Source organism: Fusarium solani (genome assembly GCF_023522795.1).
Source record: "Fusarium solani strain SB1 chromosome Unknown bctg00000001, whole genome shotgun sequence".
NCBI classification, from domain to species: Eukaryota; Fungi; Ascomycota; class Sordariomycetes; order Hypocreales; family Nectriaceae; genus Fusarium; species Fusarium solani.
In genome coordinates this window covers 4642355-4667146 of record NW_027072156.1, presented here as the reverse complement: position 1 = coordinate 4667146, position 24792 = coordinate 4642355, and the positions used below count along the sequence as shown (strand labels likewise).

Here is a 24792-nt window from a genome sequence, read left to right as displayed (position 1 = left end):
CGTGATTGCAAGGGTCTTGTGGCTGATTACTCCATTTCCCCCTATCCGCTTTCGGGGATGTGGCTCGTGCTGTGGCTGTAGGGTTCCTGTGAGTGGCTGCACCGTATTGTGGCGTCCGGTGTAGGAGCTCGCCGGTGGATGAGGTGGGTTGGCCAGATAGTCGTTCGCACAGCTTCACATCCTGGCCGTCGAACAATTGCATGCGCAGACGTCGGCTTTGACGCTGTGGATGCATTTCGGATACCCTTGAGTTATCCGCCTACTCTTCAACAGCACAACAATCGCAATCACCGTAGGCGCCCGTCTGGTGCCGCATCGCTCATCCACAATGCCTACCTTCACCGAGGTGGTTGAGGCCATCATGACGCCTTCGGCCACAACAATTATCGTCGGCGCACTCATCATCGTTCTCGCCCCGATCATCCTCCACGTTATTCTGTCCTCCTCAAAGACTTACACCGTAGCCCCGACCGTCCTCCTCATCGGCCCCTCCAACGCCGGCAAGACCTCTCTCTTGACCCTCTTCGAGCGCGGCTCCTCAGGCACCGAGACGCACACCTCGCAAGTCCCGCAGTCGGTCGAGCTCAACGCCTCCACCGACTCTGCTACCAAGCACTCGTTCCGAAACCACGATGCCACCGATGGCACGTATACCAAGTTCCTCCTTGTCGACACCCCCGGGCACGGCAAGCTGCGCCTCGTGGCCATGGAGAAGGTGGCCCGCACCGACAAGCTCAAGGCCGTTGTCTTTATGGTGGACGCCGCCGCCATTAGCGAGCAGGATGTCCTGGCACCCACCGCGGCGTACCTCTACGATGTGCTTCTGACCCTCCAGAAGCGCGCTACTTCCAACTCCAAGACGAAGGTGTCTATCCCCGTTCTGATTGCCGCAAACAAGATGGATCTCTTCACCGCTCTGCCCTCGACACTCGTTATGACGAACCTGGAGGCCGAGCTGACTAGAATCCGCGCCTCGCGAAGCAAGGGACTGTTGGACTCTGGAGTTGGAACCGACGACATTGGCTCCGAGGAGCAGGATTCCTGGCTGGGCGAGTACGGTTCTTCCAAGTTCACCTTTAGCCAGCTCCAGGAGTTTGACATTGACGTCGAGGTCCTCCCCGGCAACGTCTCTGGCGACGGCCCTGGCGCTGACAAGTGGTGGTGGTGGATCGCCCAACGGGTGTGTAAATCCTAGGGAAGCAAAAACAATCATGAAAAAGGGCGGATTGGGATATCAGTTGTATTAATGACATTTTCTTTTTAATTTACGCAGCTGGTCCCATCACATGATGCCATCCATTGTAGATGTTGAGTCTACTGTCCCAAGATCCATGCCCAGTTCTAAAAACCGAAATCGCCTGCCTTTAAAGATTTCCTACGCTTCTCTATCCCGGAACGCCAGACGTGAATGTCGTTGAAAACATGAGTACTCGTTCCGGCCTCTCGCGAGGCTCACTCTCCTTCTTCTTACAACTTCTTGTTGACCATCCATGTGAGGAGGTCCACCTTTGTCACGACCGCGATGGGCTTGGACAGGGACTTGGAGTCGTCGGCCTTTTCGGTCACGACGGCTGCACTGTTCCACTCAAAGAACTTGCTGAGGGTGCTGAGAGGGGTGTCCTTGGTGATCTCGACAAACTTTCTCCTCTTTCCAGGGTTGATGGGCGAGGCGAACTCGCGGGGGTCGGTGACGATCTCGTCGAGACGGGCAAAGTCGAACATGACGTCCTTGACCTGGCTCTGCGCGGTGGCGCGACCTCGGGAGATGTAGCTCAGCAGGTTGCCCAGAGTCACGAGACCAACCAGCTTATTTCCAGAGGCTGAGAGGACGGGGAGCTGGTCGAAGCCCTTGTCGCGCATAGTCTCAATGGCTTCGGAGCACAGAGAAGTAGCGCCAACTGATGTGACGGGCTTGAGGCGGAGAGAGGCGATAGTCTCGCCCTCGTAGGGGTCCGAAGACTTCTGGGCACCAGCAGCGGTGGACTCGACTCCGTTGACGGGCAGCAGGTTGTTGGCTGCCAGCCAGTCGTCGTCGGCAAACTTGGAGAGGTAGCTTCGGATGCTATCGGGGAGGATGACAACCACGACATCACCCTTCTTGAAACCGAACTCCTTGACCGCGAGAAGCATGGCAGCCATGGCAGAGCCGGAGCTGCCACCAACAAGAAGACCCTCCTCAGAAATGAGTCTACGGGCAAGGTAGAAGGACTGCTGGTCGTCGGTCTTGTACCACTTATCGACAATCTCGCGGTCGAGAACGTCGGGAATAAAGTCATAGCCGATTCCCTCCACCTTGTAAGACTCGTTGGCGTGCTCCTCGTTGAGAAGCTCGGGCAGAGCAAGAATACTGCCCTGAGGATCCGCCGCAATGACCTTGATGTCCTTGTTATGCTTCTTGAGACCCCGCGCAAGACCGGTAATAGTACCGCCAGTACCAGCGCCAGCAACAATGGCGTTGATCTTGCCGGCAGTCTGCTCCCAGATCTCCTCGGCGGTGCCGAACTCGTGGGCGAGCGGGTTATCCTTGTTGCTGTACTGGTCCAGGATGTGGGCGTTGGGGATCTCCTTCTCGAGGCGCTTGGCGACACCGATGTGAGACTCGGGGCTGTCCCAGGCAGCTTGCGTAGGGGTACGGATGATGGTGGCGCCGAGGGCACGGAGGACCGAGACCTTCTCGGCGGACATCTTCTCGGGGAGGGTGATGATGGTCTTGTAGCCCTTAATGGCACCGACGAGGGCGAGACCAATGCCACTGCAATGGTTAGTTACTGCGAGGATATGGTTGCAAGCATGGGAAATCTTACGTGTTTCCGCTGGTAGGCTCGATCAGAGTGTCGCCAGGCTTGATACGGCCACTCTTCTCAGCCTCCTCAATCATCCTCAAGGCGATTCTGTCCTTGACGCTGCCACCAGCGCTGAACAGCTCAGGCTTGACGTAGACATCGCACTCGATACCCAGCGACTGAGGAATCTTGTTCAGTCGTACGAGAGGCGTGTTACCGATGAGCTCGGTGGCCGACTGGACGGTGGCAGCGCGAGGAGGAACGTGGGGGACCTGAGACGCCATGTTCGCAGCGGTTTTTAGGAAATGTTTAAGCTGTAAAGTATAGCTTTGGAATAAAAAGAAGAAGAGAAAGAAAGCTTCAAAGCTCTTCTCATACGAGAAGACAAGCACGCCACGGCGGAGTCTTGCACAATCCACCACGATCAAATCAGAGACATTCGAAGTGGCGGGACGGCACAATTAGCAAACTCTACCCCGCCAATGCCGAGACTATCCGTGAATGGCTTAGTCAATACCGAGACCCCGAGCCGAAAGGAGTAGGCGGTGAAGAGCCACGGGAAAGATGATTGTCATGATGCTCAGCTCATGGGTGTTTGTGATGTAAATTATGAATGATTTGGGCATTGATTGATGGAAAGCTCATAGAAACGTGATTTATGGCGGATGAATAACTTTGATCTTTGCTATTTCTGCCAGATGAAGCTTGGATGTCGCCATTCTCAAATCCGACGAATCTTCTCTAAACCGAGAAGCCCACTCTAATCCGAGCAGTCATTTCTAAACCGACAAGCAAATTCTAATCCGAAAGTATTCCTCTAATCCGGTGACCGTTTGACGCTCTGATCTAATCCGATAAGAATCTATCATCTCGATAAGCTTAGCCTAAGCTGACGTAGGTAGTTGTTCAACCTTTGAAACGGTCTGCGGGCAGCCAGCCATATTTGGTGCTCTAGGTTAAGAAAAGAACAAGACACCACCCATAGTACCTATGAAGGCTTTGGCATATCTTCCCCGGAGGATAGCTCGAAAAGGAAGATAAAAAGGAACAAATGTATTCCACTAAGGTATACTTTTCGTCATAGATATCTTGTTTTTAATACACCATTATTGTAAGCAGAGATCTTAAAAGAAGAGTCAGAGCCAAGCTTCACTTAACCCCAGTCGTGTCTGCCAGCCGCCACAACATCAAGTTAGTCCTCCAATTGGGACAACCTACCTAGAGCCCCAAGAATAGAGTAAGACCACAAAGAACTAACAGTGTCGAACCGAATAGACTCCATCATAACAACTTCTTACAGACCTTCCTGCCTCCATCTTGTCCTCTGTTTCCTTCCATCACCAATTGATGACCACTCTATCTCTCAGCACACAGTCATCACCCCAACCTCTCCTCCCATGATACAATGCATCTCGTATGTTTAACCACAATATTCATCTCATGACGATAAGCCCTTCAAAAGTGCCTTCTTCCTCTAACAAAGTTCCCTCGCCTTCCCCACTCGCCTCCCCCGGAGCTCATCCCTCCTATCACGGACCTTGCTCCTCTTGATATCGCAGCGTGAGCACACAAACCATTACCATCTCGGGGAGCTCCTCTGCGCACCGCCCCGCGTCTCTCTGCCATACCCTGTAATTATCTGGCGAATCAGGAGCTCGTGCTCTCGCGCCACGACATGGGGGTAGCGGCGCCAGCCCGTTGCCAAGACCCTTGGCCATTGCGACCTGCCATTTCTGCTGCTGATGCCGATAGGCCAAGGGCGACATGGAGTTTCCTGTCTGGGAATGATCCGCTCTATCTGGCACGGCGATCATGGCGCTGTGTAAGTTGAAGTGTCTTGAGCTATGGTCTGAGGTTAATTACAAGGTTATTTGAGCTGTCGGTGCTTGAGCTATAAAAGGGACCTGCAGTCGCGTTGCATTGAAGCTGCACCAGACACTGCAAGCCGATCTCTGCTGAGGACGACTTGAGATTGCTCATCAATTGTCACCATGAAGCTTCTCACGGGTCTGCTCTACGGAGCTCTGCTTCTTAGCGATGTTTCTGCCAAGAAGTTGACTGCTAGCCAAGTCGAGGGCGACATTAAGGAGCAAAAGTAAGCTATCACGAGCCAATGCGACAAGACACTCTTCCTAACCATGCCAGGCTTCGAAAGACGCTCGAGGACCTCAACAAGATCGGCACCAAGAACGGTGGCAACAGAGCCTTCGGTCTTCCCGGCTACAAGGCTTCTCTCGACTACATCCTCGACCAGGTCCAGGGCAAGTACGGAAAGTACCTCGACACCTTTGTCCAGCCCTTCAACCACACATTTGAGCAGACGCGAGATATCTGGGTGCGAGGACCTGACGGTGAGGATGTCTATGTCATCACCTTGATGTACAACACGGCTACTCCTACCCCCGACGGAGTGACTGCGCCTCTTGTCCTCGTTCCCATTGACGATGAGCGCGGTTCTGGATGCTTTGAGGACCAGTGGGAGGGCATTGATGCCACCAACAAGCTCGCACTCGTGAAACGTGGCACCTGTGCTATTTCCGACAAGCTCAAGTTGGCAAAGAAGGCTGGTGCCCGTGGTGTCATTCTCGTCAACCAGCTCCCAGGCGAGAACATCAGCAGTGCTACTCTCAGCGCCGAGAACCTCGGTCTGATTGTCCCCGTCGGTGTTATCCCTCTGGAGATCGGCACTGCCTGGCGTGAGCGTATCGAGGGTGGTGAGACGCTGGAGGTTACTCTTCTGGTGGACTCTGTTGCTGAGTCTCGAGAGTCGTGGAACATCATCTCTGAGACTAAGCAGGGTGACCCCAACAACGTTGTCATGCTGGGTGCTCATCTCGACAGCGTGCAAGCTGGCCCAGGTATCAACGACGATGGTAGCGGAACTGCTGCTGTCCTTGAGATTGCCAAGTCCTTCACCAAGTACAAGGGCTACAAGAACAAGGTCCGATTTGCTTGGTGGGGTGCCGAAGAGTGAGTTTAATCTTCCTTATACCTTGCGACAATGCTAACACAGTGACAGGAGCGGTCTCGTCGGATCTCTCTACTATGGACAGCAGCTCTCTGAGGCCGATGCCGACAAGATCCGATTCTACTTCAACTACGACATGATTGGTTCTCCCAAGCCCAAGTACTGGGTTCAGTCCACCACCGATGCCGACAGGATTGGTGGAGATATCCTGGCCAACTGGCTGCGCAAGAAGGGCAAGAAGCCAGAGTGGGAGTGAGTATCTCCTCACCTTGATTATAGAACATGGCTGACCCAGAATAGGGAGTTTGACACCTCTTCCGACTACGTCGCCTTCATCGAACTCGGCATCCCATCCTCCGGCCTTTTCACCGGCGCCGACGCAGAGACCGACCCCTGCTACCACCTCGCGTGCGACACCATCAAGAACATCCACTGGGGTGCCCTCACCCTCAACGCCAAGACCGCCGGACGGGCTGCTGCTCAGTTCGCCCTCAGCCTGGACGGCGTCCCCCCTCGATCCAAGACCAGCACCAACCCCACCAGCAAGAGAGCCGTTGCTGCCAAGTTTGCCAAGTGGGAGGAGAAGAAGAGGATCGCAGGAAAGTCGCATAGCTGCGCGCACAAGGAAAAGATTGTTGTTTAAGACTTGATGAGTGATGTGTTCATGTAGAGGGTTTGGAGTTGAGGTTGGTAAGGGGTAGTTAACGTGTATAGAAGATTTATGTGTATATGAAATTATACTATCTGATCATATCTCATTATCTCATTCTGAATCTTGACATCATTAATCATTAAGCATGCTCACTCGTATAGCCGGTATGTTGTGGGTGATCTATTGGATGGCCTCAAAAAAAAAAAAAACGCAGGCAAAGGCCATCCAATAGACCGGATCTCGTCTTTTATCTCCCCAAAACAAACCCTGTTAGACTCCCATGCCATGCGTATTCTGAAACGCTCACAATAATACAATCTGAACCCATCTTGGTGTTGTTGCTAAGGTTTGAAAGGCCGTCCCCTCCATCAAACAACCCGTGGAGGATTCTGGGGTTTGTTTGGATTGGCGATAGGGATCGCCCTGTAAGTCGGAATCTTGGGACCGCCTGGGACTTGTTCCCTGTCTATAACCGGTGGAGGGAACTGCAGGTTGGTGGTGGGCACGGGGATGGTCCTCACCCAGCGGCCTTCTCCCTGTACCGGCTGACTCTTCCGCTTCTTGGGTGTCTTGCCTGCGTGAGACTTGGGAGGAGGAGGTGGTGGGTAGTAGTACTCTTGCTGTGCCTGCTGAGGCCAATATCCTTGAGTTGGTTGAGTCCAGTATGTTTGAGGCATGGGCTGAGTCCATTGTTGTGGTGGAGGTTGGCCTTGTGGTGTTTTGCCTCGGCGGACTTCACCCATGGCTTCCGAGTAGCCATCCGACATGTATGAGCTCCCGTAGCTGCACCGTTTGCTATGAGGCATCCTCCGACCCGGCGGTACGAAATGAATATCGTTTACCCGCCCTGAACGGAGACAGCAGCGTATGACGATCATGAGGATAATAAAGACGCCGACCACGGTGCCGACAATGATGCCGATCTCAGTATCCGTGAGACCATTTGGGTTTGAGTGATGGGATGTGACCACGGGACGGTCCGTAGCGTCCACGCCTAGCGTGACGTAGGTTGTATAGGTGGTGGACGGGAGGACGACAGTCTGCGTGATGACCTGGGCCTCCTGTCGGATGGCCTTGAAGTGGGGGAGCGCCGTTGTCGTGGCCATATCTGAGACGATCTGAAGTAGAGAAAAGTGAGGTTATTCACAAGAAAATGTGCAAGGAAATGTCGCAGAACTCAGGCAAAGACGACGTGTCGGCCTTTTGAGGAAACCCATCTTGCTTTCCAACCTCGTCCCACACACGCATTTCGCTCGCGCCCCCCTCCCTCCTTGATACCACCAGTCATCTGAACATTTCCGCGCCGCTTCTCAGAGAAGACGGCCCCCAACAAAGAAGAGCTGCACCGGTTTCCTAGTCGGGCATGCCTTGAGTGGCCCTACCCGATGCAACCGTATCTCGAAAAACTGTAAGAGGGTCACTTGGACCTGGGCGCTGGCCAATAGTAGAGGGAATCGTGTGAGTGAGGGGGTTGCGTGATGCAGCCTGGAAACTAGGCTGCCAGCGCTGGTGCGTGCTGAAAGAGAAAACAACAAGAGGAAAAACAGATGACTGCATTATGCCTTGCTGCGGTGTTTTTGGGATGCTTTGTTTGGTTCGCGATAGCTTCGCTGTGGGGGTCGGGGTCATGATCGTGATGAAGTCTAGTACGGATCCGAGCCTGCTTGTCCGGCCTGGGTTCCCGTTCGCAAAGACGGCATGTCTCTTGGCATATACATGTGCATTATTCATCTCTTTGTTCCGGCATGAGTCAGCCCTGCCGCCTTTGTTTACTTTAGATGCAGGCTGAGCCTCTTCGCGTCTCGTCCCTGATTTGCCTGTTAGGACGCGTCTTTGTCTATGAGAGACTCCGACGATATGTACTCTTATCTCCTCTTCTCAAGGCCATCTCTATAGTAGCTGAGATTACCTCAAAGTCTGTATCGTTGGCATCACTATCGTGAACCATGCATGATCGTTGAGTCTCGTGATGAGACTCCCCCAGGTATAGCTGGGCCACGTCTCACGAAGCCTTTCGAGCCTCTCTTATGCTTGAGCCGGAAATGATTCTATGAACAGTGTGGTGAAGCTTGTGAGCGGCGAGGAAAGAGAGATGATGTTGGCGAGTGACGTATGAGCTGACTCGTAACCTCGTACGATATCACCACTTGCAGGACAAGCCAAAGTGCAAGACGTCTCTCGGTACAAGAACGGCATAGTTATATAGTAGTCCATTAATCACGTTTGTCCCAAAATGTAGAACCGGTGTCTCATTGTGCGCCTCAAACTTGTTTATTCGTTGGCACTGCTGCGCGAACCTTGCACTCCGGTTGGTGACGCAGACTTGCAGGAGTTGCGGCTGCTGCCGGACGCGTTCTCATCTGCCGAATGAGTGTTTTCTTTTCTGTTTCATGAGGAGGGAACAGGTGCGACAGGGAATTTCGATACTGATTCTCTGTGGAATCTCCGAGAGATGTGCATGATATCCTAGAAGCTATAGGGGAGAGCAGGAGAGGGAGTTTGCTTCAAATTGTGCTTCAACCACTCAAGTATCAAGGACCACGACTGATTGCATCCTAACAATGTCAAGATTCCATCCAATGACGCCAAAAAGCCTTTCAGAAGCTGCTCCTTCACTCCACTGTCACGCGTAGGTTGAGATGCCCATCTGCCGTGATGAGCTTGGCCAGATCCTCGCTATGTTGACGATCATACCCGGACAGAGCATGGCAGTACAGGACCAGCGACTCCAACAATCGCGGCAGCCTTCCGCTCAGGGAGGCTGGGCTGCCAAGATCGCGAGGAATCAACTTCAGGCATCGTAGTGAGCCGAGTTCACGCAGGGACTCGATTTCTCCCTGGATCTTGCTGTAATCTCTGTACCTGGCGGTATTTAAATCCAACTGGATGAGGTCTTTTGCAAGCTCCCTCAGCATCTGGCCAAATACAGTCAAGTCGAACGTCGTCTCGAATCTCATGTAGTTGCGTGCCTGGTCTAAGGGCTGGTAACTCAGATGACCTATCTCGAGTGAACGTAGAGCAGGCTCAGAACCGAGATGGATAGCCAACCGGCGGATGTTGCTACAGCGCGTGAGTATGCTCCTCATTCCCGTCATGTCGAGGAAGCATCACCTGAGCTCAAGAGTTTATAGCTTCGAGACGCGGTCGGGCCACTTTAGCTCTGAGACGTGGCGCCCCTTGCACTCTAATTTACAGGCCCTCAGTATCTTCAGGGTTGAGTGGAGGAGTAACGGCTCGAGCTCAACCATGTCGAAGTTCTCGGGGCGATAGCGGTCTCTCGTCAGCCGTACCTCTGTCAAGTGTGGTAGGCAACACCTTGAGAGTCCGTGTCTTACGGCTCATCTTCTTCCCCACCCAATATCCATGGCAAAGGCGAGGATCCATTATTGGGGACCGTCGATAGTACAGTGGCATCAACTAACCGAACCCGAGGTGTGAGGGCTAGGATGAGGGTATCTAGCCTAGTACTAGATGGTATTGGGCTGAGTGCCGCGTCAAGTCGGCCGTCCACCGTAGGGGGCAAGTCCAAGAGCGTGCGTGCCTCCTTCAACAAGTCCACGAGCGAACGCCCGTACCCTGCATCCAGTACATTTGCAGTGGCCGTGCTATAATGTTCCAGTTGTACAAGGAGATGGCGCCAGTGGCCTGCCTGAGCTGTGGACGGGCGACGAGTGATCTGATAATTAATCCGTAAACATATTGCCCATGGCTAGAAGAAACAAGATGAAAGGTACGATATATCACGGGTTCAGCGAGATCTCGAAGGCGACGAGAAACAAGGCAGAGAGAGAGCAGGGCCTCTATATTGGCGCGATGAGGCCTGGCAGGCTCGAAGGACTACCATCTCTCAACGGGAATATCGTCTTCGAACAGGGAGAGTACTAGATACCAGATATGATCTGGTAGTGAGGCCATGATAACAAGATGATCAAGTTTTGTAAGATAGGTAAATATTTGGTGGTGCAAGGTTGAACCAGTCGTTGGATGCCAGGCTAGGTTGACTGGCCGACCTGATTGGCTACTCAGTGCAAGGGAGGACCAAGAACATTGGCTGATGCTACGAAGCTCACGTCCCAGTCGACAGCTGGAGCAGCCAGGACGGTCGATGACTCTCATCGGCTCAGGAAATGCTGTTGTAGACTCTTGGTCCCTCCGTTATATCACGGAGATATTACAGACGGTGAGGTTAGCGTCTGTTTAGGAGTCCAGCCAGCTTGCGCCCAATGTGCAGACTAGGTGCGTTTGATTCGTCCCCAGCACAACTTGACCGGGGCGATACTTTCCATCCGGCCCATTACCAGCGATGGCCTGCCTCGGCACCCTAACGTGTCATATTACAAAGTATTAGCTAGCTGCCCAGAATTCTGCTGGAGTCCTGACGACAACCTCCTCTCTCCATGAGAAACCCATGCCCCGAATATCTAACACGGTCAGACAGGCGATCATGTGGAGTGAGCCAACAAAGCTCCCAAAAGACGAATCATGACTCAAACGGCAAGACTTCTCTGCGTCGGTAGGACTGCCAACTCCTTCTTGGCCAAGGTGCACTATCTGACAAACCACCAGATGGCGGCGGGATCCGGGGCATATCAAGCCTCTTGATCCTGGAAAAGGTCATGCATGAGATAGCCAAGGCCGAAGGGCTGGACGACGACCCAAAACCATCTCAGTACTTCGATCTCATCGGTGGAACGAGCACTGGAGGGTGAGTATCTAAGTCGAGTTCAGCTGGCAAGAGTACAATATCCAACGGATATACTCCAGGATCATCGCGACCATGCTAGGGCGCCTGGACATGAGCGTCAGAGATGCTATCACGGCCTACAGGATGGTTGCGCAAGAGGCTTTCAGACCAAAACACCGCATCTCGATTCCAGCTCCGCCTACTGGCATGTTCTCTGCCACATCCCTTGAGGGCGCGATTAAGACCGTGATAGGAACATATTGCCAAGATCCCGCCTGCGTGTCTGAGCGAGCCGCAAACCAGTCCAGTGCAGCACCTTGCTCCCACCAAGAAAAGCTGTTCCGGGATGACACCTGCCGCAAGACGTAAGTTGATCGATCTACGAGCCCATACCCTCGTATCTGACCAAGACAGAGCCGTCTTAGCCATAACCAAGGACAACGTTGACGCGCCAGCAACTCTGTTCAAGACATACGACAAGTCCACGAGCTTCAAGAACTGCAAGATCTGGGAGGTTGTCCGAGCCACATCAGCAGCCACGACGTTCTTCAAGTCCATCAAGTGTGGGATGGACGAGATCGAGTTCATTGATGCTGGGTTTGGATACAACAACCCATGTGATGTGCTCGTCGGCGAGGCGAAGCAGGTATTCCCCGACGCTCAGCAGATCTTAGTCGTCAGCATTGGAACCGGCATGGGCAATGTTGTGGACATCAGGAACACGAGACGGTCGATACTTGGAGCGCTCAAGAGTATGGCTAGCAATTCCAGCAGAGTCGCCCGCGAGATGGCTGTGCGGTACCGCGGCAGCAATGACTACTTCCGCTTCAACGTGGAGCAGGGCCTTCAAGATGTCACGTTGTCAGACTGGGAGCAAACAAGCCGGATCTCAGCGCATACCCATAACTATATACTTGAAAATGAGGCGAGACTGGAGCAGTGCGCGCTTCGGCTGGTTCAGCTGCAGTCCGGCGCCAGGGAAGCAGTGCAAGAGGTAGTAGCTCCTGGCGCTGGAGGATATGGCATCATCCCCGAGATGTCAGCCGCGAAGACTTCTCAAGAGTTACCGTAAGATAACGGATGGAAGTAGGGCGACAAGAAACTTGCTGAGACATATTATTGCTAGGCAACTGCCCGAGAATGAATCGAGTTCAAGAATGGCAGAGCTCACTGCCTCGCAATCAATTCGTGAGATATTTGTCGTCCCTCTAGACTCGAACAAGAACTATGTCCACCGGGAGGCCCTTGAGAGTTCACTCGCCTCCATTCTCACTCCGAAAGACACAAAAGAGCGTCAGTGCAAGAGAGCGGCTCTCTGTGGTCTAGGCGGATCTGGCAAGACACAGATGGCGGCTCGGTTTGCCCAAGATTATCGATCATTCTACTCTGCCGTGTTCTGGGTCAGCGGATTGGATGAAGCCAGCCTGATTGATGGCTTTTGCTATCTTGCGCGGGAAGTTGGGGTAGGAACCGGCCAGATCTCCGAAGGAAATGTGGACATGGCCACGGACTGGCTGGTTAGCAACATCGGGTGGCTCCTCATCATCGACAACGTCGACTCAGAAGAGGCTCTTCGCGTATTGCATCGCAAGTTCCTGACGGCCGGAATGCGAGGCTCCATCCTGATCACGAGCCGAAACCAGTCGGTCAAGCCCAGTTGGACTACCATCGACGTAGGCAACATGAGCGAGGCGGAGGGCAGACAACTTTTGGCGAGTATCACCGGCGCTGAAGATGCAGCTGAGGGCCCAGTATCAGATCTCCTCCAGTCTCTAGGATGCTTGCCATTGGCCATTGACCAGGCTGCCTCTTACATCCGAGAAGCTGAAGTTTCCGTGGCAGAGTACCTTGACTTATACCACCAGGAGAAGTTGGAGTGTCTAAGTGAGTATCCGTCGACGCAATACAATCTTCAGAGCCGAGAAACCGTCATAACAACTTGGACCATCTCGTTCGACGCCATTAAGAAAGATTCACCAGGGGCAGCGCTACTACTACAAATGCTTGCCCTTCTGGACGCCGAAGAAGTTCCCCTCACCATCTTGGAAAGCTGCTTGTCAGGACAATTCTACTGGTCTCCTCGTGGCGAGTTTGAAGCAGCGCCAGAAGAAGAGCAATGGGTGCCACAGCTGTTGAAGAAGGTTCTTCTGAGTCGCAAAGGATACATCGATGCCAAGAAGATGCTAAGAAGATTCTCTTTCATCAAGAGCGGGTTGGATTCGTCCTTGATCTACATCCACCCTCTTGTCCACTACTGGGCGGCCTATAGATTGGAAGATGATGAGATCAAGAACGACTTAACGCTTTGTCTCATCGGTTTGGTCACTTCCGCGTTTGAGAAACAAGATAGGCTACCTCCATGTCTTCCCAGAACCTACGGTGCTAGGGGCATCGAAGAAGGTAAGCTGGGGATATGGCCTTGGAGGCAGTATCTTCAGTTGGCAAGCCATGCAAGACGATGCTTGGTCCTCGCTCTCGGCATCCCACAGAGACCAATCCTTTCTGCTATTGGACTGCCTCTCTTACAAGTCCTCGAATACTCAACGTTTGGGAGCCTTGACAAGGACAATGGCATAGCCAATAACTTTCTAAACAGGATTATTCGCCAAGAAGACCCGGCTAGCTACGCGACGTTCTCTACGCAAGTCTGGCGTCTGCACCGCTCAGATATCTGTCCCTGTCGGAAAGGGCTACGCGAGGAACTTTTTATCGTATTACCTGTCCTGCTATATTTATGCCGCAATTGTCGCGAAGCTCGATCATACATCGATGACAGGATGCGCAGCGATATCAGTCCATCAGAAAGAACCCGAAGTCTGACTTACCTTGTTTCACATCGTGTCGTGTCTTATGGCCGCCTAGAGCCTAGTCTCTCATCCGACCTCAACATAACTCATCCAATGGTTTCATGGATGGGGAGATACTGCGTCGTTCTGATGCGATATCTAAAGTTAAAATCTGCCTGCGAGCAGGCCACATACGACGAAGCGGAACGAGAGGGGGTCGAGATATGGCAGGAAATGAGAGAACTTTGCGGGGAACAGTCGGAAGAGTGCCGCCGTGCGGCATTCTATGCCTCCAGTAGAGCTGGGGACAAGTCCCTGCCTATTCTCAAAGAACAAGTAGATCAGACTATCCGTTGCCCGGTTCAATCATGGTCCCATGAACGGTGCATCATCCGGTATCTCGAGAAGTTGTTGGAGCGTCGGATGCAACCTGAGGCCGAAGATTGCCTCAGAAGGGTCAGGATTGCATACAGAAAAGCGGGGATCCCACTGAAAGTAGCTGAGAAAGCCTTGGACTTGTTGGATTCCGCAAAGGTCAGTGTCCTGTTTGTGAACTGGGCCTCTCGAATCATGAGTTACTAATGTCTTCGTACAGGACTCTAACATCTTCACCAGAGATATCCAGATCTTTATTAGGACTACGTGGGGTTCGACGATGTTGCTCAACACGAGACCTTCTGCCACGGTGGGGAGTTTATATGATGAAATTCAGTCGAGGAGCGGCGGGTTCCACGCCAGTGTGGTGCGACTGATATATGGCGGCAAAGCTTTGGAAAAGGACCGAATGCTCTATGAGTATGGAATCTCGGGAAATGAAACCTTGGACTTGGTCATGAGATTGCTCGGGGGCATGCAACCATCGGGATTGCTGGAGACGTATAACTTGTAGTTGCTTTCTTTTCTGGCAATAATTGTCCTCAATTGCGGGCCTGGTAGCACAGCCTGGCACTTATCATGGACTATTTCTACCATGGGTGTTCTTCGCTGATGTGAGTGCTAGATACGTGCAGGCAGGGCGAGCTTGGGGTCCTTCCCTCGCTTCTCCGTTATCACACACATTGTCTCGAATGGCTGCATCGCTCCTTACTGAGAAATACAGTTGAATGCATGGTGACTCATGTCGAGGCTGCATGACCCTTGGAGTTTGACGGGGTTAAAGTCTGCTGGTGAATCTTATAACTACGCAGGTCCCATTCAACCGCCATTTGCATTCAATATACACCACAAAGGAATATGATGTTTAACAAAGGCATCAAAAATTCTTCTCTGGCTCTACAGTCCGGCTCCATCTATCGCACAAGCCCGGAAGATGACAAGACCAATCCCCAGGATGTTTTCACCAAAGCCACCCGTTGCTTGGACACCTTGCGGAACCTGAATGATTCAGCAGAGCAAGAAAACCTAATCAAAGGAGAGATCAACGAGATTCTGATACACTCCGTCTATGGAAGCAACAGAATAGAGCATACCGGGCTTGGCCAAGAGGCGACGTTTTACCTCTGCCAGAGGTTTCTTAACCAGGATCTAGTGCCGACTTTTGATGGAAGGGCCGGTGATAAAGATTGCATCGAGGCGCTGCTAGCAGTGGATCAATCGCTGCGAAAACTGCCCGAGAAGGAGCTTCTACGCCAAGGCCGAGAAGTTGTTCAGCACCTGCAAGCTTTCGAGTATCTCGATCATTACTTTGTGGTTGAGGGCGAAGACCTCACCGAAGACCTCATCAAAGAGACCCATGCAATCCTCTGCAATGGAGTGTCAATCATCGATGAAGAGCTGCCCGAGGTGCCTTCGGAGATGTACGCGGGCCGTTATCGCAATGTCACCGTCGGCGCTGGCTCGACCATGTTCATCATGCCCAAGTACGTTCCGCAACGGATGAAGGAACTCTGCAGGAGCCTTAAAGAGGAAATCCAAACCATAGAGGCCCATGGTTGCGTCGATCCTTTCTCGCTTGCTGCGAAATACTCGCTGCAGTTTGTGGACATCCACCCCTTCCAAGACGGTAACGGACGAATGTGTAGAATCATCCTCAACGTAATTCTGCGTCGCTATCTCGGCATTGTCGTGGCGATTGGAGAGATCGATGAAGATGTTAGGGAGTATATTGGAATCAAGAAGAGAGCTTCGATGGAAATGGAAGGGCATGGGGAGTATGCGACGTTTGTGTTGAAAAGGGGGACAAAGACGATACAAAAGCTGAAGCAAAAGATGCACGGGAAGAAGGCTTGAAGGAGTGGGCTATGCTATCGAGTAACCTAGATCGCTACAAAGGGAGCGCAACTGGAAGTCTTCTTTCTCCAATTGAGGCATTGCGATGACTAGACCCTCGCTCTTTTGGCGGAGACGAAGTCTAGCATCCATTGCCCACCATGGTGGCGAATAATACACGACAAGCCTTGAACTAGATGGCAATTAAATCCAGAGACGGCATTATAAAACATTTACTTGTTCGTAATAAATAGATATCTACTACCCAATAATAACAAAAGGCCAGAAACGCAAGACATCGCACATTCCCCTCAGAAATCCTACCTTCCCTCAATCTCAATGCTCAAACCGTCAGACTCGGGTGGTCCCTTGTACACATTCTTTGCGTGGACAAAGTACCACACACCCGATATCGTCATGAAACCGAAGAAGACGACAACGGCATAGTTCATGGTGACGGGTGTGACAGGGATGGCTGGGGGCATCGAGAAGAGGACCATCTCAAAGGCGATCCACGAAACCGCGACAATGTTGACGACCCAGCCAAGTCTCTTCCCAAAGGTCCAGGGTGCCGTGTTGACTCCAGCTCGTCCAGTGAGCATTGAAAGAAGAATAGGAATGCAATACGAGATGGCCAGACCAATGACGCCGACCGAAACAAAAGCGTTAAAGGCTGAGCTAGAGCCGAGGTAGATCAAGCCAAGCAGCATTTCGATAACGGTAGTGAGGATCAGAGCGTAGATGGGCGTACCATGACGCTTGTCGACCTTGGACCACAACTTGGAAAGAGGGATGGCGTCGTCTCGCGCAAAAGCCCATGTTGTTCGAGAGGCGGCGACCGTGATGGAGATGGAGCAGAAGAGGGTGATGATGAGGACCAAGGCCGTGAGGGCGATGCCGCCGGCTTTGGTACCCGTGACTCGGTAGAAGATATATGGGAGGACTTGGCCGAGGGGCGCTTCGAGGAGCTCTGCCAGGGGTGGGAGAGTGGCGCACATGGGGATGATCTGGACAAGAGTTAGCTGGCAAGTTGTAGGTATGGATGGTAGGCACTTACAAAGAACAAACCAGCGACGAAACCGACGGGGACGCAGAGTGAGATGGCTCGAGGGAGCTTGACAGTTGCATCGCCGCATTCCTCAGCCATGGCTGTGATCATGCCCAGGGCGGAAAATCTGTGTCCATTAGTCAAGAAATTCTTTGAGATAGCATGTTAACTCACGTATAAGCTGGGGGAAGAGCTCCGATCCAGAAGGAAAAGTCTCCCCATCCACTCAAAGTATTGTCATAGTGGCCCTGGGCATGTCAACAACCAGATCCTTCTCGAGTCTAAATGTCCAACTTACCAGAGTGTAGCTGGGGGAATGTCGGCCATCAGCTGCCTTTGTAGAAAGGAATACGCAAGCAATGAAGATGGTGATGGCCGTAAAGGCGGCACAAAACGTGTCCACAGTCGGTAGAAACTTGTTTCCGAACGCCACGATGAAAAAGGTGACGAGGCAGAGACCGTAGAAGATAAGGAGAAGCTTCCAGGGCTGCCAGTCGTAGTCGGGATAGTAAATACCGACGGCGGCAGCGAGCAAGGACGCAAAGCCAAAGTTGACGGACAGAGTGATGGTCCAGTTACCGACGAGCCATGTCCAGCCGGTTATAAAGGAGAGAACGGTTCGGTACTTCGGAGAGGCGATCTGGAAACTCCAGTAGTAAGGGCCTGCTGACGTCGGCCATCTGGCAGCGAGTTCTCCTAGAGAAATTGCAATGCATTCGTCAAGAATACAGACGACAACCCAGCCTAGGAACATGGCAAGCTGGCCGCCGCCGTAGATCGAGTTGATCATTGGTGCACCGAAGCCATAGGGGATCTATCAAACGTTAGACAAAGCATCGAAATGATGAAGAAGAACTTACAGCAGCGATAGCTAGAGATTGGAATAGCAGTGTGAACATGGAGCGGTTGCGTCGCAGTTCGGGCTTGTAGCCCAGGGCACTGAGGTCGGCGGCATCACCAACGGGAGCACCCTCAAATTGCTTTCCCTGCTGATCAAAAGACTTCACCTGCCGGTCACTATCACTGCCCTTCTCAGACACCATGATGACAAAGTATAATGGGAATTAACAGTAGTGAGGAGAAAGGAGCACCGAGTCGTCTCGGAGATGTGTTGTCCGTGACACAAAAACCCACGTCCAAAAGAGCAGCCATCGCGTTGAATATAAACCCCGTCCTCCATAACATTTGACGGCTCCCTCGGCGGTGACATGCCCAGCCACATGTCTGATAGTCTCCCCCCTTGTCTTGCGACAAGCTTTCAAGGATGATAAGCCGCGCCGTAGAGAACCCTGTTTCCCCGGATTTTGGGACGGGATTTTTTTGCCTAGAAGGTGTTAGCCTGACTCGCGCGGATGTGACCCCCGCCCCGGTTGCTCTTTGTCTGTGGTTGGTGGGTGGACGGGAACTCGAGCCTGAAGCGGAAAGGCGGAGGGGGCAATAGGTTTGCCGCTAGGACTTCTGAATGCTGGTCGTTGGGACAAGGGTTTGAGATAAGGATGTCAATCTTGTTTCCGCTTGTGTCTTGGGATGGTACCAACGTGTGTGACAGGGACTTCTATGCCAGAGTCGGCAGTTTTATGGCCCAGGTGCTAGGTTTTGGAGTAATGGGCGTAAACGATGCCCGCTATTCACATACGATTAAACAGAATCAGGCCTATTGATGAATCTATTGGATTCTGGGTATCTACTCGAATCATTTCCCCCACGTCAACCAAAGACAGTCTCATACTTGAGATCAGCCATGACGTCGAGCCAGTGCACCGATCCCGGCACCGCCTCACTGTCGTACCATGACCAGACGGCCTGTAAAAGCTCCCGAAGTATGACAATAGGGCCTACAGCCGGGCCCTGACCGAAACCTCTAAGCCTGTCCATGATGAATTCGCGAGCTAGGCCCACGTCTGAGAAATGCCTCTGCTTTGGAGACTTGGAGTCTCCGACCACTGGGTAAGACATGTCCGACCAGCTTGTATCTGACAGCTCCAACTTTGGAGGTGCCTCTTCCGTGGATACTGTTATACACCGGAGTCCGGAGCCTACGCCTAGGCATAGTAGGGGCTGAAGACATCGGATTGACTCTGCTGGGATCTCGGAGAGTATCCCGGTTATGTAAAGGGCGAGCGATGTCGGCCATGTCGTTTTGGTAACGCTCCCTGAATCTATCCTATCCGGTAGGCGCCTAGAGACGAGATCAGGAAATGTCTGGTAGAGCTGAAGAAGCGAAGATAGACGAAACACCTCGGCAGCGCGGTGCAAGTCCATGTCCAGACCATCTCCGTTGTGACTTTCGCTTCCATCCTCGATAAGAGCTGGTACCTCGACCGATAAGAGTGTCTCCTCTAGGGCCTGAGCTTCGTTGATATCTAGCATCGCCTGCCACATCACCTCATACGTGGGCGCGATACTGCCTCGCCACGTATCGCGAGACCTGCGACACAAGGACATGGCCTTTCCAAAGAGCGCGATTATCTTGGGCGGAACGCCGGTCCAGGGGTGTAAGACAAAGTCGTACGGTGGGTAGGTTGCGGGCGTCCATTCCACGAGTGTGCTGATGTCTTCCTTGTAGCTCGTCACGATACTTCTGACGGATTCTTCGTAAATGAGGCACTCTTTGAAGAATTCAACGAGCTTTTGGTCCTCTTTTGTAAGATACTTGGATCGCATCTCTAGCAGAGACAGTATCACCCTGACGTGGCGGAGGTATTGCAGCCCGAGCTGCTTGTGATCCATCCAGCAAAGTGACGAACTCAAGCAGAAGAGAGATATTATGAGAGCGTGAGGTATGGTCGTGACGGTATTCGGCGCTTCAAAAAGTTTCTTCAGCTCGTGTATGATGGCTTCGGTCGCGATCCGTGGAGCTGAGGCAGCTATTTCTTGGATCTCAGGCTGGCGCTTAACCAAGGAAGCAGCTGCCATGCTCTGGAGAGAATAGAAGAGAGGTCGTGATGAGCCCCATAGGGAAGAACCAAGTCGTCGAAACGGATTTGTCGGAGAGTCGTAGGCTGCCCAGGCGCCGCACACGGATTTGAACCAGAGCTCGATGAGGAATGTCGAGGGTTCAGAGATGGCCTGTGTTGGGGAACTGATTGGTATATAACCTGACGAGCAGCCCTTAGAGACAACAATTTGCTTCTCTTCAGCATCTTCGGAGTTGCTCGGGGTTGGTTGGAATGGCTTGAGCTCAAGTTTCCTGTTTGATGAAGCCGTCAAAGCATGATCAGCTTTAAGAGTGACTGGCCTCAGACGTCGTTGGCTACTGATTGTTGATGGTTGGGAATAACTTGTGGCGACGATGCCACCTTTCGCCTGCTTCCCCGAGGAAGAGGATAGTTGTGTAGGAGGGAGACTTGGAGTGGCGCCGGACGATCGAACATGACTCTGCGTGTCTGAAACATGATGCTCTTGAAATGACACGGAAGCAGCAGAGATGAGTTGATCGAGATTGGGGGGATCATTGGTATTGCGCCTGCTGCGCCGCTCATGCTTGGTCGACCATTTGAGCGTCTGCTGATAGCCAGGGCAGACAATCTTTCTATCCTTACAATTTTGACAGCCCGGCTTGCTCTCATCACACTTCAGCTATAGAGGGGGACGGATTTGGTCAGCCTCGAGAGCGATAAGGATGATGGGATGGGTCGGTACCCTTTTCGCCTTGCACACCTGGCAGCCCGACCGGGATTTCGTCTGCCCCTTCATATCGTATGTTTCAAAAGATCAATGAGTTTGAAAAGAGGAGAAGTTGCATGGCTCGGCCGAGGAACTCTGGGCGGTTCCCACTTTCCCCAGATTCTCTCTCGAGCCTCAAAGCTGGGCACGCTAAGAGTGAAGCCAATGGGATGTTACCAGAGATCGACAAGGGGGACAGAGGCTATTCCCAATCAAGGAAAAAAGTCCCGTCGGTATCTTCGTGCGGGGTTGATTTATCTTGTGCAGACGCGCTCATGACCACGGAGTTTGTTCATGATTTGGTTTGTGGAGATGATTGATCATGGGGACAGGAGATGAATGCGTGGCTCTTACGTGTTTATTCGTATTGATCTGTTGTTGATAATGTTGTTGGAGGGTATCTTGGAGCAGGGATTCTCGACACCATGGACTTGGCTACCCTGAATGGTAACCATTTCCCTCCGGCGCTGCGCCAAGGGGTAGTTTAATCGCGTGATGATGCATTAAATCCTCTAAGCTTATAATCTAAAAGCTAGGAGAATTTCTTGCTGCTCTAGGAAAGGATGTCCATGAAGGATCAAGCTCTTTGGCGAATGCTACTACGTAATGTTTACAGGAGAGGAGCCTGTGACCCTATGTAGAAAGAATCTTGCCAACAATCACCATAGCAATTAAATGGTCTTCTTTGCAATTTCTGAAGGCATCTTGATCAACTTGACATGTAATCTGCGACGATATGTCGGCCGTCTATCAAAGTCGAAAGAGGCTAGACCTCCGAACAGGGGGAATAGTATCTCGGCATCTAATTGCCGATCAAGATATGGGGATGCCGAGTATCCACGATTTTGGTGTTATCTTATCCGTGAATCCATGTAAAAACCAATCACTCGGACTCTCGTTATCTCTATCATGGCATGTCTTATCCTCCACGTCCAAATCGTGTGTTTCTCTTCATCATGAGACTATAGGCGATTGTTCTCAACACCATGACCTTGCGGATGAGTCCATACACACAGCCTTGTTCCAACCATGATCCAAGCACTCAAAATCTATGATAATCATAACCTTTTCATGTGTCCATGGTAAATTTTCTCTATTTCCAAAAACCAAGTTGCTCGACTGAGCCGATTGTCAACATTACACCATGCCAAACTATGCGTATACTCAGGCCCAGCTACCACCCTTCTTATCCTCTAAGCAATTTATCAACAAGCACACTGCGTATAATTGACAAAAACTAGACATTTATTTCATGCGACACCAACATACGCCTCATCAGTGCGTGCCTCGCCCACCGACGTCGTCGCCGTCCTTCTCGTTGCTATCCCGAATAACTTCGCGGGTCTTGCCCCACTTGAAGTCGTCAGAGTGTATAAGGGAATAAACGAGGATAATAATGTTCATGAATGGAGATGTGAAAAGATGAAGAACGAAGCCTGCAAAGTACTGGACTCGTTCGAGGTTATTGCGTGGCAGCCAGAAGCCAATGCAGAATGAGTAGAGCTGATACCATTAGCATCTAAAGCCTGTATGCTCGCGAAAAGGACAAAACTTACGTAGCGGAAGAACAAAACGCAGATGAGACCTAGAAATACTGGATCCTGCATCACTTCTCTACCTCTCTTGGCAAACACCATGAGGAGCTCGACGAATGCAGCAATGATGAATGGAGTGATGGCCCAAGTCACGACAGCAATGACACTCTGCAGTCTCTCGATGGGGATAATGCCCGGCCGAAATATCATGACAAACTCATTCGAGATGCTTCCCAGAGCCCAGCGCTTGCGCTGAGAGAGAAAGACCTTCCAGGTCTGTGGGACAATCGTCATGGCTTTGGCGCGGAGAGCCTGCGCCGTCTGCTTGCCAGGGAAGAGACTGAAGATGATTGACGCGTGGATACTATCCTCTGAGTAATTGCCCATGATGTGTTGTGTCATGGTATCATTAGGCTTGGGGCAATATCCAAAGCGCTCTCTGAGGACAGCATCTCCAAAAGTGGCCTCGTCGACGCGGATGAGTTGACAACATCCAGGCAAACAATTGACCTTTCCCGTGATGCGAGACTGGAACATGCGACGAAGACCTTGCGTCTGGGAATACTCGACGGACTGGTAAAGAGACCAAAGACCCCAGTTGTGGCCGTCAAAGTCAACGCAGACGTGACCACACACGCCAACAAGTTTGGGGTTCTTGCGGATCTCTTTGATCATCTCCCAGATGCAGAACTCGTCAAAGACGGTATCGGCATCCATACCGCAGAGATAGGTAACATCGTCGAGACCAGCTTGGACAAAGTTGTTGCCGATGTACTCAAACAGGTCATTGTTGAACATTGTGACGACGTTCTCGGAGCGCTGCTTGAAGTGGTAGAGGAGCGATCGTGCAAAGCAGAGACTGTCTCGCTTGCCCTGGTTGTACCGCTTGCCGACAAAGACGTATGGGATGCCCCTGTAGAACCCAGTCTGTGTCTTGACTGGCATAAAGAGGCCGTCGCGAGCACGATAGCCGTTCTCAAAGTCGCGAGATGGGCCTGGCTCTAGGATATCCTCGAGAAGATAGCCCTGAGTTGTCTTTGTCATGCCAGGGCCGCGGACGTTTCCGTCGACGACGATAAAAATGACACGTGGATGGTTGTCGATGTTCTTTTGCGTAATCAAAGAGTCCAGGGATCGTGTCAACTCTTCGTACGTCTCGTTGTAGCATGGCAACAAAAGGACCATCTTCTCTGGCTCATCCGGGACATTCTCCTTGGGCTTCCACCAAAAGCAGAGAATATGAGTGCAGAACCAATGAAACATGATGCAAAAGCACATGAATGTCTGTAGAATCGTATTCGAGCTGAGGAGAACGAGGAGGAAGTAGTACACTTCGTAGTATCTCCACCCGATATAGATGAGCGCGGCGTTGAGGCCAACGAGGCCGATGATGAGGCCCCATTTCTGGAGCATGAGCATCGACTTGGACATTTTCTTGAGCTCTTCGTCCGAGTCCCAGCGGAGTTTTGCTTCTTCTTGTTGGATGGACGAGGTAAAAGAGAGGCTCGAGTCGTTTCCGCCGTGGGTGAGCCAAGAGGCTTGGGTTACGCCTGACCGAGGAGTTTGGACACCGGGGTGAAAGTCGCCGTTAATACCTCGAATCACAGACTTGACAACGTTGAGTATTAGTTCAAGTTTTCCCCATTGGAGTTGAAGTACTCACCGAGTCCCGGGAGCCGGTCCCGCCAGGTCTGAGTTGATACTGAGACACTTGATTGTAGGAGACGGGTGGGTGAGATCCCTGAGGAGTCATACTGTTGAACCCCTGAGAGGTCATGCTATTGAATCGCTCAGCAGAGGAAGACGACTCCCCGTTGGGAGGCGGGATCCCCAGGAAGCTCATCGCGGCAACTTCGTAGTCCCTCTAGCCGAGCGACGTGCGGCCGGGACTCAACTGCAGCAGGGGTAAGGAATAGGACAAACGAAAGGGTGAAATGATTTGATAGTGAATGACTGGGATAAGAACGAGCGAAGCGGCTAGTTGCGTACCAGAGACGCAGCAACAGGGGAGAATGGAGAAAACTCAGATGAACGATAGGCAGAGTCTCAATCAAGACTCAATGAGAGGAGTATGCACCCTTCAAAGGTGGGAACTCGCAGATATGACAAGCCCAAGCAAGTGACGGGCAGGGTGAAGAACAAGGGCAGACAGCGAGAAGACGCTGGGGAGCCGTAGAAGCTATAGCAGAATCACTCCATCTCCCGCTTTCTCGCCACTCTCCTGCAAAGTCCGTTGAGCATCAAGTGCCGGGCGCCTCACCGGGAACTCATCACACCGGCCGGCATCACCGTCCTCAATCACGGTCCCAGAGGAGACCTCCGATGCCATGGCACAACAGCAGATAGCTCTTGGTCTGATACGAACTCTCAACTCTCAGGGGCGTGAGACGGTGACTGTAGCCTTCAAACAACCAAGTCAAGAAGATGTATGCCTTGATCGAGAATAGCAAAGTGCTAAGGGA

The 24792-nt window shown here is 52.1% G+C and overlaps 9 protein-coding genes across 9 annotated transcripts; 3 read left to right on the top strand and 6 right to left on the bottom strand.

Moving 5' to 3' along the window:
• Positions 1–328: 328 nt before the first annotated feature.
• Positions 329–1195, top strand: MRS44_003559 (uncharacterized protein; the record flags this gene model as incomplete). The annotated part of the gene is made up of 1 exon (XM_046275405.2): positions 329–1195. One exon carries the CDS (start codon positions 329–331, stop codon positions 1193–1195), a length of 867 nt encoding a protein of 288 aa, XP_046137681.1.
• Positions 1196–1467: 272 nt separating this feature from the next.
• On the bottom strand, positions 1468–3067 carry MRS44_003558 (uncharacterized protein; the record flags this gene model as incomplete). The annotated part of the gene is made up of 2 exons (XM_046272037.2): positions 1468–2752; positions 2805–3067. The coding sequence occupies 2 exons, from the start codon at positions 3065–3067 to the stop codon at positions 1468–1470; spliced, it is 1548 nt and encodes a 515-aa protein (XP_046137680.1).
• Positions 3068–4774: 1707 nt separating this feature from the next.
• Positions 4775–6394, top strand: MRS44_003557 (uncharacterized protein; the record flags this gene model as incomplete). The annotated part of the gene is made up of 4 exons (XM_046275404.2): positions 4775–4878; positions 4929–5753; positions 5803–6003; positions 6052–6394. The coding sequence occupies 4 exons, from the start codon at positions 4775–4777 to the stop codon at positions 6392–6394; spliced, it is 1473 nt and encodes a 490-aa protein (XP_046137679.1).
• A 377-nt stretch (positions 6395–6771) lies between these two features.
• Positions 6772–7509, bottom strand: MRS44_003556 (uncharacterized protein; the record flags this gene model as incomplete). Its single annotated transcript, XM_046275403.2, has 1 exon — positions 6772–7509. One exon carries the CDS (start codon positions 7507–7509, stop codon positions 6772–6774), a length of 738 nt encoding a protein of 245 aa, XP_046137678.1.
• Positions 7510–9015: 1506 nt separating this feature from the next.
• Positions 9016–9498, bottom strand: MRS44_003555 (uncharacterized protein; the record flags this gene model as incomplete). The annotated part of the gene is made up of 1 exon (XM_065623249.1): positions 9016–9498. One exon carries the CDS (start codon positions 9496–9498, stop codon positions 9016–9018), a length of 483 nt encoding a protein of 160 aa, XP_065479321.1.
• Positions 9499–10885: 1387 nt separating this feature from the next.
• Positions 10886–16102, top strand: MRS44_003554 (uncharacterized protein; the record flags this gene model as incomplete). Its single annotated transcript, XM_065623248.1, has 7 exons — positions 10886–10916; positions 10970–11108; positions 11168–11452; positions 11502–12155; positions 12214–14407; positions 14469–14668; positions 15061–16102. 7 exons carry the CDS (start codon positions 10886–10888, stop codon positions 16100–16102), a joined length of 4545 nt encoding a protein of 1514 aa, XP_065479320.1.
• Positions 16103–16401: 299 nt separating this feature from the next.
• On the bottom strand, positions 16402–18172 carry MRS44_003553 (uncharacterized protein; the record flags this gene model as incomplete). The annotated part of the gene is made up of 5 exons (XM_046283894.2): positions 16402–17088; positions 17139–17256; positions 17304–17377; positions 17428–17943; positions 17990–18172. 5 exons carry the CDS (start codon positions 18170–18172, stop codon positions 16402–16404), a joined length of 1578 nt encoding a protein of 525 aa, XP_046137673.2.
• Positions 18173–18836: 664 nt separating this feature from the next.
• On the bottom strand, positions 18837–20825 carry MRS44_003552 (uncharacterized protein; the record flags this gene model as incomplete). Its single annotated transcript, XM_065623247.1, has 2 exons — positions 18837–20661; positions 20803–20825. 2 exons carry the CDS (start codon positions 20823–20825, stop codon positions 18837–18839), a joined length of 1848 nt encoding a protein of 615 aa, XP_065479319.1.
• A 1245-nt stretch (positions 20826–22070) lies between these two features.
• On the bottom strand, positions 22071–24173 carry MRS44_003551 (uncharacterized protein; the record flags this gene model as incomplete). Its single annotated transcript, XM_046279363.2, has 3 exons — positions 22071–22298; positions 22352–23938; positions 23994–24173. The coding sequence occupies 3 exons, from the start codon at positions 24171–24173 to the stop codon at positions 22071–22073; spliced, it is 1995 nt and encodes a 664-aa protein (XP_046137671.2).
• Positions 24174–24792: the final 619 nt, after the last annotated feature.